Genomic DNA, 13,785 nt, shown 5'->3' with positions numbered 1-13,785 from the left:
CCACATTCATGGATGGTTTAAAAAAAGGAAAATGTTATTTCTCTAGAAAAATAACATCAACAATTTTTCAAGACACAATTGACAAGTTTTAATTGCATGATTTATTTGTTCACTTCCTACTTTTCAGTCACACCTCCTCCAATTGAGGCAAATAGTTAGAGCTGTCAAAACGGGCTACCCGGCCCGCGACGAGCCGACCATGACGGGCTCGGGCTTTTCCGGACCGTGCCAAAAAGGTCAGGAAGATAAACGGGCTCACAAATATTTTTCCAAGCCCGGCCCTTTGTGGGCTACGGGCTTTCGGGCCAGCCTGGTTACTTAATATTATTTTTCTTATAATAAGTAATAACAAATTATAAGAATTTTTCTCTAAAAATATTCACACCCAGGAATCACCAACTTCATTGAGTATTGTCATACCCCAATTTTGGACCAGTCATTTCTTTTCCCAGTCATTTTAAAAAAAAAACGTCTCAAACTCTTTTCGCTTTATTTATTTAAAGTCATTTAGTCGTCTTTTAAAATTTTCGAGGCTTTATTTTTACAGTTCAAAGCGAATTTCTTTTTGTCCAACTTTCGTGTAATTATTTCTTTTGCGCGTCAGCTTTTTTTAAAAAATATTTTACGCGCTCTTTTTAAGTGTTTAGCGTCCTATTTTTATTTTAATTTCCTGTAAGAAGCTTTTAATTCAAATTTTCCTCTTTGTCCGTCTTTAAATTGCTTCAAAAGAATTTTGTTCGCGCTTTAAAACGCCGCGTTATTTTAGACGTTTCAGTCAAAACTTCGGCAGAGAGGTATTTTAAAATACCTCATTTGAGATAAAGTCTTTATTTTTTATTATTATTATTATTATTATTATTATTATTATTATTATTATTATTATTTTTATTATAACTTTTATTAATATTTTGTTTTAGTCACGTGAGTTAAAAACTCACCATCCTTTTTATTTTCTTTTTTCCTTTTATTATTATTATTCTTATTTCATTTTAGTCCTTGAGTCCTTTAGTCCTGTCCAAGTGTCAGTCTGTCATTGGTCAATGTGAAACTTGGTCACCAATCCTTTAGTGTTGTGCTGTCCATTTTCTTGCATCAGAGACATAGGGGCATTTTAGTCTTTTTTCTCAGAGTCAGTGTTAACCCTAATTTTCTACTATATATAGTCTACAGTGTCAGAATTTATTCCCCAATCATTGGCAGCCGCAGCTTCCATTCCAGAAACCCTAATTTACTTTCTCTTTTCAATTTCCAGAATCAAACAATAAAAAAAATCATCAAAATTCTCAAGATCATGAAGAACATTCATTTTCTTCTAGAATCATAAAAACGCAGAAACACCAATACCCTTCTCTTTCTTCAAACATTTGGATCAAATACTCAAAAAAAAAACCACCAAAGTTCATCATGAACATCATATGAACATGATGAACCGTTTTTTTAGGAAGTAAATCAAACCACAGAAATCCACAGAAAAGCATTTTTCTAATTCGGACTCAACAACATCAGAATAATTCCGAATCGGTTTCTCAGTTACAAGATTCAGACTGAAACTATCAATCTCTTTCGCGGATTCAACAAAGGAGGCTCGGATTTGGACATTTATTTTGCTGGATCTTGAAGTTTTTTCCCTTCTCAGACTTACCTCCGATATTAAGCAAAGGTAACTTCATTCCCCTTCCTCTCTGCTCTGATATGTGATGTTACTATGTCTATGCGTGTGATGTTCATAAAAAAATGATATGAGACTGTGTTTTCAAAATGATCTTTAGAAATAGAAACCTAGATCTATACTTCGTTTGTGACTTCCTTTAAACAACAGATTTGGATTCATCTTCAATACAAAGAGGATGTTTAAATCCAATTCGTTTTTTTCAAAAAAAAAAAATGAAAAAGGTTTTGAAAATACAAAGTATAGATCTAGTTTGATTAGCTCATTTTTTGTGAAATTTAATACCGGATTTGTGAAGAGAAGAAAGAGGCGGATATTTTGATCAAATTTTTTTTTAAAAAAAAAAAGGGGTTCGAACTTTCCGACGCGGTGGCTCCGCCACCGGAAACCGGCCGGCCGCCGCGTCGGACTTTCCTCCTCCTTCTCCGTTTGGTTCTATCTTTGGCTTAGAGAGATAAAAATTTTGAAGAAAGAAGTTTGTTTGTTTGAAATGATAATGTTGAACCGGCTGGGAGCATATATACCATTGTTGACCGGTTCGGTTCACCTGTGAACCGGTCCAGGCTTGAACCGAACCGGTTTACTTCCTAAGCCCACTGGATCACCTCTTTTTAGGCCCAACTGGTTTCTGTTCGTTTACTTTTTTGCTCCTGCACACCACACATAGTTGATGTTTGCACGCCCCTGTTTCTTGTATTTTGTTCTTTGGTCACATTGCTTTCATATATTTTCACCTGATATTTCGAGTATTATACTCTCTTGCTTTGGTATATAAATCATTATCTGCATTTTTTAAATCGAGTAAATTTCTTCACATCATGTGTTTTGCTTTGTTATGGTAAAATTTGCTTAGTCCCTAGTCGTTGTTTTCATGCATTTCGAACCATATAATCTTTATATCATATAAAATTTTACCATGCATTCTATTAAGGTTATGCTTTCTGGCATCTGAATTCAAAACGTTCTTTCATGTTTTCTTACTTACCTCAATTTTATTCAAAGCTTTAATTCATATCTCATGCATCTTATTTTTGACTATACATCATGCAATTTTTTTAATGTCTTGTGCATTTTTTTACATGTGCATCTTGCTTTAATTCATGCTTTGCTAGAATTCCTTCAACATTAATGCTTTACATTTTAATATTTGATGCTTTTAATTTTCTCTATATTTCATTTAATTACGTTTGCTTTAATTTTTTGGTATCTATTCATTTATTTCCTATTGCAAAGCCCCATAATTATTAGTGTGTATAATTAGGGGAATGATGTAATTTGTTGTGGGCTTTGCATGTAGGAATGGTATGTAATAGCTTAGTAATTGCACACACCGACACAAGCACCGACACTACACCATTTTATCCATGCTTGCTTTACTTTTCGCATCGTTACACCTATTTACCGTTAGTTTAGTAAAACCTTTTTCATTCCAAAAATTAAATAAGCAAAAGTCAAATTATTTTCATAATAAACCTTGGATCCAAATCCAAGTGATTTTTCCCTTTATTTTCTTAATCAAATTCCTAATTGAACTTTAATTAAACTTAGACTCAATTTCTTAAATAAAATGAAACAACCTCACTTCTATTTTTATTTCTAGTGCCTTGAGGCCCCGCAATCTCCTTCTTGAAAACCATTTTTTTCAAAAATAATTAAAATCAACCTAACCCACAAAGGTATTTTTTATAAGAGTGAACTACGGTGGTTTTGATCCCTTTTAAGGGTACGTAGGCAGAGGCTTTATTCCTTTCAAATCGATCAAATAACCAAAACTCCTACTTCTTCTCCCTCCATTCTTTCACTCATACTTTAATCAATAATTTTTTTCAAATAAAATAAAGTTAGAAAGAGGTTCTCACGGAGTACCGTGAACGACGCGGGTGCCTAACACCTTCCCGAATCGTAACCAACCCCCGGATCCAAAAAGGGTTTTTCAATCTCTTTTTCCCTTCCCAAGAATAAAATCGAGCAAGTCCGGTAGATTGAAGGTTCAAGTCCAATTAATGGCTTGACACCCGAAAATCTTGGTCTACAAAAATGGCGACTTCACTGGGGATCCTACGCGGGTTAAGCCCACCTTTCTTCCTTTTAACTTGTGCTTTTTACCTTGTAAATACGTGTTTACTTGTTTATTTTTAACGTGAGTGGTGAGACAAGTCCAAGACCCAGACTTGAGAGGAACATTAGGATAGGACGGTGGTATAATCATAGTGTCCTGCCAAGAGTGAATTTTGGTTGTGGCACATGTGATAACCCCACTCAACTTAGGGATCTTAGAGATATACTATGTTGACATGAGTATTCGTGATCGACATGTTATTTTTAAGTGACCGCTAAAAGTTGAGGACCTTTAGTTACCTTTAACCCCACTTTGCTTTCTTAGGACGTAGTGCGGTGGCTAATCTTGAGTCAATCTTGATTTAGTTGATACGCGATACTACACTCAGACGAGACTTTCTTACGGACGATATTGGAACGAGAGTAATTTCGTAAACCGATAAAATTCGTAAGTGGTTGAAAACTCTGGGAACTTGGTAGAACCTTTGTTACTTGTGCAATTGGAAGCCTTAGTCCTTACCGAATAGCGTTGTTGTCCTTAAGCTCCAACATTGTATCTTACCATGTATTCTCCGTATTTTAGCATAATCATACATGCATGCATTCATTCATAAAACTCTTTTGCCATCACCAAAATTTTAATCAAAGGACTTATTTAATTATTTTTTGTAAGCATCGTAGATGGAAATTACTACAAGGAAAACCAAGTGTTACACTTTTCAGAGACCAGACGTGTCTAAGCTAAGGGATCTAGGATTGAAGGTAGCCAGTCGGGATGATTTTCAAGAACATCATGGGAAATTGCTCGATATCCTTAAGATAGATGCAACGAAAGGGGTCTTGGAAACTTTGGTCCAGTTTTACGACCTTCATTGTCACTGCTTCACTTTTCCAGACTACCAACTTGTCCCTTCTTTGGAAGAATACTCTCACTTGGTTGGTCTGCCTGTTCTTGACATGGTACCTTTTAGTGGCTTGGAACCTATGCCCAAACTCTCAACCATGGCTGAAGCCCTTCGTCTCAAACCCTCCGTTATCAAAGACAACCTCATCGAGAAAAAGGGTATCTCAGGCTTTTCTACTGATTTCCTATATGATCAAGCTTTCATCTTCGAGGAAGCAGGTGCCAACTATGCCTTTTACTCCATCCTAGCCCTGCTTATCTACGGCCTTGTGCTTTTCCCAAACGTTCCGGACTTTGTTGATCGTCGCGCCATTGAAATTTTTCTTACCAAAAACCCCGTCCCTACTCTTTTAGCTAATACCTACCATTCTATCCATGACCGGACTTGTAAGGGTCGTGGAGCCATCCTGTGCTGTGCACCCTTACTCTACAAATGGTTTGTCTCTCATTTACCTCGCTCTTTCATAGCCAATCGTGAAAATATCCCGTGGTCTAGGAAAATCATGGCCCTGACATCATCTGACATAGTTTGGTACCATCCAACCTGGGACAACGGAACAGCCATCATCCGTTGTGGTGATTACCCCAACGTGCCTCTTATTGGTATGGAGGGAGGAATTAGCTACAATCCCATTCTTGCCCGGCGTCAGTTGGGGTACCCAATGAAAACTGCACCAAATAGCCTAGCTTTAACCAATGAGTTCTACTGCAATGAGGAGGGTCATCTGGACCAAAGAAAGAAGTTTGCACAAGCTTGGCGTAGTATTCACAGACTCAAGAGAAATCAGTTGGGGAAAAGGGATGATTTTATGCATGGATCTTACATCCAGTGGGTTATCAGCAAAGCTATCATAAATAAAATGCCTTACAAGGCACCCAGGCTCGTATCTGCAACGATTCCATCATCCTCTTTACCTTTACCCTCCAAAACTCTGGGGGAGCACCAGGAACAGTTGGATGACAAGGATCGGGAGATTGCCACTTGGAAGAGGAGGTATGATGAAGCTATGGTTATGGTGGAAGAAAGGGATGAAGAAATAAGAGGACTGAAGAGTAAGAATCTCAAGCAAGGGCAACAGCTGATTAAGAAGAATTCCCAGATCTTAGCCCAAAGTGCAAGACTTGCACCATACATCAGTAACAAAGAGCGTATGGATTTCTTCGCAGGAGCAGATTCAGATTCCGAGGAATAGGAGCTGGAGAGTGTCTCATTTGTCTTTTATGATATCATTGTAGTTTTTATTTATGTATTTTGGAGTCTATCCCTTGGCTCAGTTTGTTATAAAGGGAATTATCTTGTAGTATTTTATATTTGTAAGTTTATCCCTTGGCTTGGCTGTTAGAAAGGGAATTATCTTGTAGTATTTTATATTTGTAAGTTTATCCCTTGGCTTGGTTGTTAGAAAGGGAATTACCTTGTAGTACTCTTTTATCATTAATGTAATGTTTTAAGTTGTTATGTTTACAAAATTACTTCTATAAGTCCTTCGATAAAATAAAAAAACTGCACGTTTTCGCATCTAGCATATCATGCATCATATGCATTCATAAAAGTGTCAAAATCAAGTCTCACACTTCACTCCTTTTCTGCCGCAGTAATTGAAAGTGGCCCGACGAATTCAACACAAGCCTACTCGCATTCATCACACAAGGGCTTACATTAAGAAGAAGATGGCAAATGCGGAACAGGAAAACGTTCAGCTCAGAGCAGATGTTAGTAATCTCAAGGCAGAATTAGAGAAGATGGCACTTATGATGGAAGTCCTGATGACTGAGAGAGAGCATGCAGCGGTTTCCGAGCCAGCTCCTACTGTGGTCGCTTCTGCTGCACTTAATGGTACTTCGCAGCCGATACCTGCTGTTGTTACATCTGCTGGGCCTACACAGCCTCTCATGGTGGGTTTCTCATCTGATGATGTGAACAACCAGAGTTTCCGTCCTCCTGGTCCTCATGGTGTTGCTTCCCAATACTACATGCCGCCCGGTTATCCATGGGGCATGCCACAAATGATCAATGACGGTGTTCGTCCTGGTGCTACAGAAATGCCGTTTCCTTATGGTCAACAATCACCACCATTTGTTCAGCCTGGCCAGCCAATTCCTCAGGCTACTATGACTCAGGCAGGGCCTATTGTCCATGCGACCCAGCAAGAGGAAGAACAGGTTTATCACTCTGGTAGTGTAATGGGGGATGATCGAGTGGGTAACTTGGAAGAGAAGTTTGATGCAGTACAAAAAGAGTTGAGGAGTATCAAGGGTAAAGAGGTATTCGGTCAAAGTGTGCATGATCTCTGCTTGGTTCCAAATGTGGTAATACCGCCTAAGTTTAAGACGCCGGTGTTTGAGAAGTATACAGGAGAAACTTGCCCGCAAATGCATTTAACCACGTATGTGAGAAAAATGACAGCTCATAGAGATAATGAACCTTTGCTTATTTATTGTTTCGAGGACAGTTTGGCTGGCCCCGCGCATACATGGTATATGAATTTGAAGAGTATTACCACTTTTGGGGAACTGGCCGACGCTTTCCTTCAGCAATATAAGTACAACTCTTATCTGGCACCTAATCGGAAAGAGCTGCAATCTATGACACAAGGAGAAAAGGAGTCATTCAAGGAATATGCTCAGCGGTTCATCCAGAAGTCTGCTCAGATCCGCCCAGCTCTGAATGAAAGAGAGTTATCTGACTTATTCTATGAAACTTTGAGCCCTTTTTACTCAGAGAAGATGGTGGCATGTGCTTCGCAAAAGTTCACTGACATGGTGGATACAGGGGTGCGTATCGAAGAGTGGGCCCGGAAAGGACACGTGTCTAAGGATAATGGTTCATCGAATGGTTCTTCGGGTGGCTCATCAAGTGGATCGTCTAATGGTAAAAAGTTTGGAAATGGGTATCCAAGGAAGAACACTCAAGAGGTCGGCATGGTGGCCCATGGCGGATCTCAGCCTGTATACCCAAACTACCCATATGTCGCCAATGTCGCACCACAAGCGCCAGCCCCACAAAACCCACCTCAACAACAACAACGTCCTCAAGCTCCTCCACCATACTATCCACCATTATACCAACAACCTTACCAACCATACAATCCTCAACCATTCTACCCATACCCATGTTATCCTCCACCACCTTCACCACCTCAACAACAACAACGTCCTCAAGCTCAACAGCAGCCTCGCCCTCCTAGAAATCAATTCCCTCCCATACCTATGCCATACAAGGATTTGTTGCCTTCTCTCCTTGCCAGAAATTTGGTGCAAACTAGGCCTCAGCCTCGCATGCAAAACCCTTTACCAGCCTGGTATCGTGCCGATCGCACCTGTGAATTCCATCAAGGGGCACCAGGGCATGATATTGAACATTGTCGCGCCCTTAAAGAAGAGGTCCAGAAGTTAATCAATGACAAAGAGCTAACCTTCGCGAATCCTGACCCTGTTGTTCCAAACAACCCTCTGCCGCCACATGGGCCTGCTGTCAATATGATTCAAGGAGACAACTATGTTCTCTATGCAAGTGATATCAAGACTCCTCTGGTCCCGATCCATGTAAAAATGTGTGAGGCCACCCTCTTCAGTCATAATCATGAGGCTTGTGTTGTATGTTCAGTGGATTCTCGCGGGTGTAAGCAAGTCCAGGACGATGTGCAGGGGTTACTGGACAGGAAAGAACTTGTTGTCACTAGAAAGGAGAAAGATAAGAATGTTTGTGTTGTTACTCCAGTTTTCAAGACTCGGGAGCCACTTGTGATAATGGTCAATCGTGCCAAACCAGCCAGTACTCCCCTGGTGATCTGCCCGCCAGAACAGTTGCCTTATTCATCTCAAAAAGCTGTGCCGTATAATTACGAATACTCCATTCTGGAAGATGGAAAAAAGGTACCCCTTGATTCGTCAGTCCATGTAGACAACATTGTGGAAAATAGCAAGATCTTGAGGAGTGGACGGGTGTTCCCGGTTGTTAATCAGAAGGAAGTCAGTGCTCCAGCCGAAGAACCAGTGAAAGGGCGAAATCTTGATAAGGGTAAAGCTATCAGACAGCCCAATGAGATTGTTTATGAAGATAGTGATGAGATCTTGAAACTAATCAAGAGGAGCGAGTATAAGGTAGTGGATCAGTTGCTACAAACTCCTGCCAAAATCTCTATAATGTCTCTCCTATCCAGCTCTGATGCCCACAGAGATGCCTTGATGAAGGTGCTAGATCAAGCCTATGTGGAATATGATGTGACTCTGGGACAATTTGAAAGTATTGTGGGGAATGTGACTGCCTGCAACAATTTGAGCTTCAGTGACGAAGACCTCCCAGCGGAAGGAAAGAATCACAATCTGGCATTGCTTATCTCCGTCCTCTGCAAATCAGATTCTCTCTCTAACGTCTTGATAGATACTGGGTCCGCTTTAAATGTGATGCCTAAGTCCACTTTGGACCAGCTTTCATATCCAAAAGCTCTTTTGCAGCCCAGCACAGTGACGGTGAGAGCATTTGACGGAACTAGAAGGTCAGTATTTGGGGAAATAAAGTTGCCTATCTCGGTGGGCCCGCATGAATTTGAAGTTAAATTCCAAGTTATGGAGATTCAGGCCTCTTTCAGTTGCCTCCTTGGCCGGCCTTGGATCCATGATGCTGGGGCAGTGACATCCACTCTCCACCAGAAGCTGAAGTTCATAAGTCATGGGAAGTTGATAACCGTAAGTGGTGAGACGGCCTTGTTGGTCAGTAATCTGTCGGCTTTCTCTTACATTGGGGGTAGTAGCTCAGAGGGGTCGTCATTCCAGGGTCTCTCCGTTGAAGGGAGTGCAAAGAAAGCTGAGACTAGTATGGCTTCTTTGAAGGACGCTCAGAGGGTTATTCAAGAAGGCAAGACTGAAGCGTGGGGTCAGTTGGTGGAGCTGCACGAGAACAAACGCAAGGAGGGAATTGGTTTCCCGAATAGCAAGCCTAGGGCATTCAACCCTGCTGGTTGTACTTTTTACAGTGCTGGTTTTATCAATGATCCACCGGAGACTAATGCGATCATTGAGGATCAATCTGAAGAGGTGGCACCTATCTTCGTAACACCTGGGGGAGTCTGCTGCAATTGGATCGCTGTGGATGTTCCTTCTGTGATACCTCGCTTTAAGTAATATGTTTGTCTTTGTTTTTGTTTTTTCTTTAAGAAAACTCCTTTCGTCCTGCCCCAGACGAAAGTGAAACGTTGTAGGGCCTTATGTTTTGTTTCAAGTACTTTTGGTTATTAATGAAATCGTCGTTTCTATCACGGCCTTTATTTTACTTTACTTTATTTTATTTTAGTGCTTTTTCTGGAAAAAAATGGTAATACATAAAACCAAAGTTGTTTCTCTTTTTCTTTTAAAAATCAAACTCAAAGGTCCTGCATTTACTCATTTAAAATCAATCATAAATCATATGCAGGCTGAACATAAATGAGCCCGTTGAACACAGTAACCCTACGCTTCCTCCCAACTTTGAGGTTCCCGTATATGAGGCTATGGTAGAAGGTGATGAAGAGATTCCTGATGAGATTAGATGGATGTTGGAGCGAGAAGGAAAGGCTATTCAACCTCATCAGGAAGAGATAGAAATTGTCAATCTGGGTACAGAGGAAGACAAGAAAGAAATCAAGATAGGGGCATTGTTGGATGCCACGGTTAAGGAAAGAGTTATTGAGCTTCTCAGAGAGTATGCTGACATTTTCGCATGGTCATACAAGGATATGCCAGGGATAGATGCCGAAGTTGTGGAACATCGTCTGCCTTTGAAACCCGAGTGCCCTCCTGTTAAGCAGAAGTTGAGAAGATCTCATCCCGAGATGGCCCTCAAGATCAAGGAAGAAGTGCGAAAGCAGATTGACGCCGGTTTCCTAATCACATCTGAATACCCTCAATGGTTAGCCAATATAGTACCTGTTCCAAAGAAAGATGGTAAAGTCAGAATGTGTGTGGACTACCGAGATTTGAACAAAGCTAGCCCAAAAGATGATTTCCCTTTACCTCACATCGATGTATTGGTTGATAATACTGCTAAATGCAAAGTGTTCTCCTTCATGGATGGTTTCTCCGGGTATAATCAGATCAAGATGGCTCCTGAAGATAGAGAGAAGACATCTTTCATCACGCCATGGGGCGCTTTTTGCTATAAGGTGATGCCGTTCGGATTGATAAATGCTGGCGCCACTTACCAAAGGGGCATGACTAAGATTTTCCATGATATGATGCACAAAGAGGTCGAGGTTTATGTGGATGATATGATTGTCAAGTCAAGTACTGAAGAAGAGCATGTTGAGTATTTATTGAAGATGTTTCAGCGGTTGAGAAAGTATAAGCTCCGTCTAAATCCCAATAAGTGTACTTTCGGCGTCAGGTCCGGGAAACTTCTTGGTTTTATCGTTAGTCAGAAGGGTATTGAAGTAGATCCCGACAAAGTCAAAGCTATCAGAGAGATGCCTGTTCCAAAAACCGAGAAACAAGTCAGAGGTTTCCTTGGTAGGCTGAACTACATATCCCGATTCATTTCTCAGATGACCGCTACATGTGGGCCGATATTCAAGTTGCTTCGCAAGGATCAAGGGATTGTGTGGACAGATGAATGCCAAAAAGCCTTCGATAGTATCAAGGAGTATTTGTTAGAACCTCCAATCCTTGTCCCTCCAGTAGACGGAAGGCCTTTGATCATGTATTTGACTGTATTAGAAGATTCCATGGGTTGTGTACTTGGTCAGCAAGATGAAACTGGTAAGAAAGAGCATGCAATTTACTACTTAAGCAAGAAGTTCACTGATTGTGAGACTCGATATTCCGCGCTGGAGAAAACTTGTTGTGCCTTAGTCTGGGCTGCCCGGCGTCTCCGCCACTACATGATTAATCACACTACTTGGTTGATCTCCAGAATGGATCCCATCAAATACCTCTTCGAGAAGCCTGTTCTGAACGGAAGAATCTCTCGTTGGCAGATGTTATTGTCCGAGTATGATATTGTGTACCGCACTCAGAAAGCTATCAAAGGAAGTGCCATTGCTGATCATTTGGCCCATCAACCAATTGAAGATTACCAGCCTATCAAGTTTGACTTCCCAGATGAAGAGGTCATGTATTTGAAGATGAAAGATTGTGATGAACCGTTGTTTGGTGAAGGTCCTGATCCTGAATCTGAATGGGGTTTGATATTTGATGGAGCTGTGAATGTCTATGGCAAAGGAATTGGGGCGATTCTCATCAAACCCAATGGCGAGCACATCCCTTTTACTGCAAGGTTACGTTTTGATTGTACGAATAACATTGCAGAGTATGAGGCTTGTATTATGGGTATTGAGGAAGCTATCGATTTGAGAATTAAGAAGATTAAGATATATGGTGATTCAGCTCTGGTGATTAACCAGATTAAGGGAAAGTGGGAAACTCATCATGACGGTTTGATACCTTACAGAGATTACGCCAGACGTCTGTTAACTTTCTTCAACAAAGTGGAATTGAACCACATTCCTAGGGAGGAGAATCAAATGGCAGATGCTTTAGCTACTTTATCCTCCATGATCAAGGTAAATTGCCCCAAAATGGTACCTTTGATCAGTGTCAAATTCCTTGACAGACCAGCTTATGTATTTGCTGCTGAAGCAGTCTTTGATGGCAAACCATGGTTTCATGATATCAAGGTTTTCCTTCAAACTCAAGAGTATCCGCCTGGGGCATCTCGCAAGGATAAAAGGACTCTAAGAAGATTGTCTGGTAACTTTTTCTTGAATGGAGATGTGTTGTACAAAAGGAACTTCGATGAGGTTTTGCTCCGATGTATAGATCGGCGTGAGGCAGATTTGTTAATGCATGAGATACATGAAGGCACGTTCGGGACTCACGCTAATGGCTATGCAATGGCTAAGAAGGCGTTGAGGGCAGGCTATTACTGGATAACGATGCATGCTGACTGTTATCACCATGCCAAGAAGTGTCACAAGTGTCAGATTTATGCGGATAAGATCCATGTCCCGCCAACTTTGCTCAATGTTATCTCCTCCCCGTGGCCTTTCTCTATGTGGGGCATTGATATGATTGGTCGGATTGAACCAAAAGCTTCCAATGGACATCGTTTCATACTAGTGGCTATTGATTACTTCACCAAGTGGGTTGAAGCGGCATCATATGCTAATGTGACCAAGCAAGTGGTGGTCCGATTCATCAAGAACAATATCATCTGCAGATATGGTGTCCCTAACAAGATTATCACAGATAATGGTACCAATCTGAATAACAAGATGATGAAGGAATTGTGCGAGGATTTCAAGATTGAACATCATAACTCCTCTCCTTATAGACCACAGATGAATGGTGCAGTTGAAGCTGCAAATAAGAACATCAAGAAGATTGTGCAAAAGATGGTGGTCACTTACAAGGACTGGCATGAAATGTTACCTTATGCTTTATATGGTTATCGTACCTCAGTGCGTACCTCGACAGGGGCAACCCCTTTCTCTCTGGTATATGGTATGGAGGCTGTACTCCCGGTGGAAGTTGAAATCCCATCTTTAAGAGTTTTGAAGGAAGCTGAATTGTCTGAAGCTGAGTGGTGTCAGGATAGGTATGATCAGTTGAATTTGATTGAAGAGAAGCGTATGACAGCTTTGTGTCGTGGACAGCTATATCAGTCAAGAATGAAACAGGCATTTGACAAGAGGGTGCATCCCCGCAAATTTAAAGAAGGAGACCTGGTGGTCAAGAGTATCAAGTCCTTTCAACCAGACCCAAGGGGAAAATGGACACCTAACTATGAAGGTCCCTATGTTGTCAAGAGAGCTTTCTCCGGTGGTGCTTTAATACTTACAAATATGGATGGAGAAGAGTTACCTCGTCCTGTGAATTCTGATGCAGTCAAGAAATACTATGTCTAGAAAATATATAAAAGAACAGCTCGGTAGGTTGAAAACCCGAAAGGGCGGCCTAAACTAAAAATGAGCGTCTCGATGGATTGAAAACCCGAAAGGGCGGTCCATGCAAAAGTTAGAGACAAAAGAAGAAAAAAATATTTACCCTGATAGATTGAAAACCCGAAAGGGCGATCTATGCAAAAGTTAAGGGTTTATGACAAGTAACTGCATCAGACTAAGCATCACTCACTTGGGGCACCTTAGTTGTCAGAAGTTCTCCTATATCAGAGCATCATAGC

At 40.9% G+C, this 13,785-nt stretch overlaps 2 protein-coding genes across 2 annotated transcripts; both read left to right on the top strand.

Annotated features, from left to right (window-relative positions):
- Positions 1-1,198: 1,198 nt before the first annotated feature.
- LOC146918195 (uncharacterized) lies at positions 1,199-13,510 on the top strand. The gene is made up of 4 exons (XM_085722016.1): positions 1,199-1,660; positions 4,409-9,751; positions 10,045-12,662; positions 13,065-13,510. Exons 2-4 carry the CDS (start codon positions 6,303-6,305, stop codon positions 13,508-13,510), a joined length of 6,513 nt encoding a protein of 2,170 aa, XP_085578142.1. The 5' UTR covers positions 1,199-1,660; positions 4,409-6,302.
- On the top strand, positions 4,409-5,824 carry LOC146918196 (uncharacterized). The gene has a single exon (XM_085722017.1). The coding sequence runs from the start codon at positions 4,409-4,411 to the stop codon at positions 5,822-5,824; it is 1,416 nt and encodes a 471-aa protein (XP_085578143.1).
- Positions 13,511-13,785: the final 275 nt, after the last annotated feature.

This window comes from Medicago sativa, chromosome 6 (genome assembly GCF_051527215.1).
Source record: "Medicago sativa cultivar Bolivia chromosome 6, Bolivia_mono, whole genome shotgun sequence".
Classification (NCBI taxonomy): Eukaryota; Viridiplantae; Streptophyta; class Magnoliopsida; order Fabales; family Fabaceae; genus Medicago; species Medicago sativa.
The sequence above is the reverse complement of the archived record's forward strand: the minus strand, read 5'-3'. Positions and strand labels throughout refer to the sequence as shown.

Bases quoted from the DNA above. Each gene is read 5' to 3' on its own strand.
- LOC146918195 (XM_085722016.1), top strand. From the start codon at position 6,303: ATGGCAAATGCGGAACAGGAAAACGTTCAGCTCAGAGCAGATGTTAGT. The intron at 9,752-10,044 runs GTAATATGTTTG...AATCATATGCAG, and splicing joins TCTGTGATACCTCGCTTTAA to GCTGAACATAAATGAGCCCG. The intron at 12,663-13,064 runs GCATTGATATGA...ATCGTACCTCAG, and splicing joins GTGGCCTTTCTCTATGTGGG to TGCGTACCTCGACAGGGGCA.
- LOC146918196 (XM_085722017.1), top strand. From the start codon at position 4,409: ATGGAAATTACTACAAGGAAAACCAAGTGTTACACTTTTCAGAGACCA.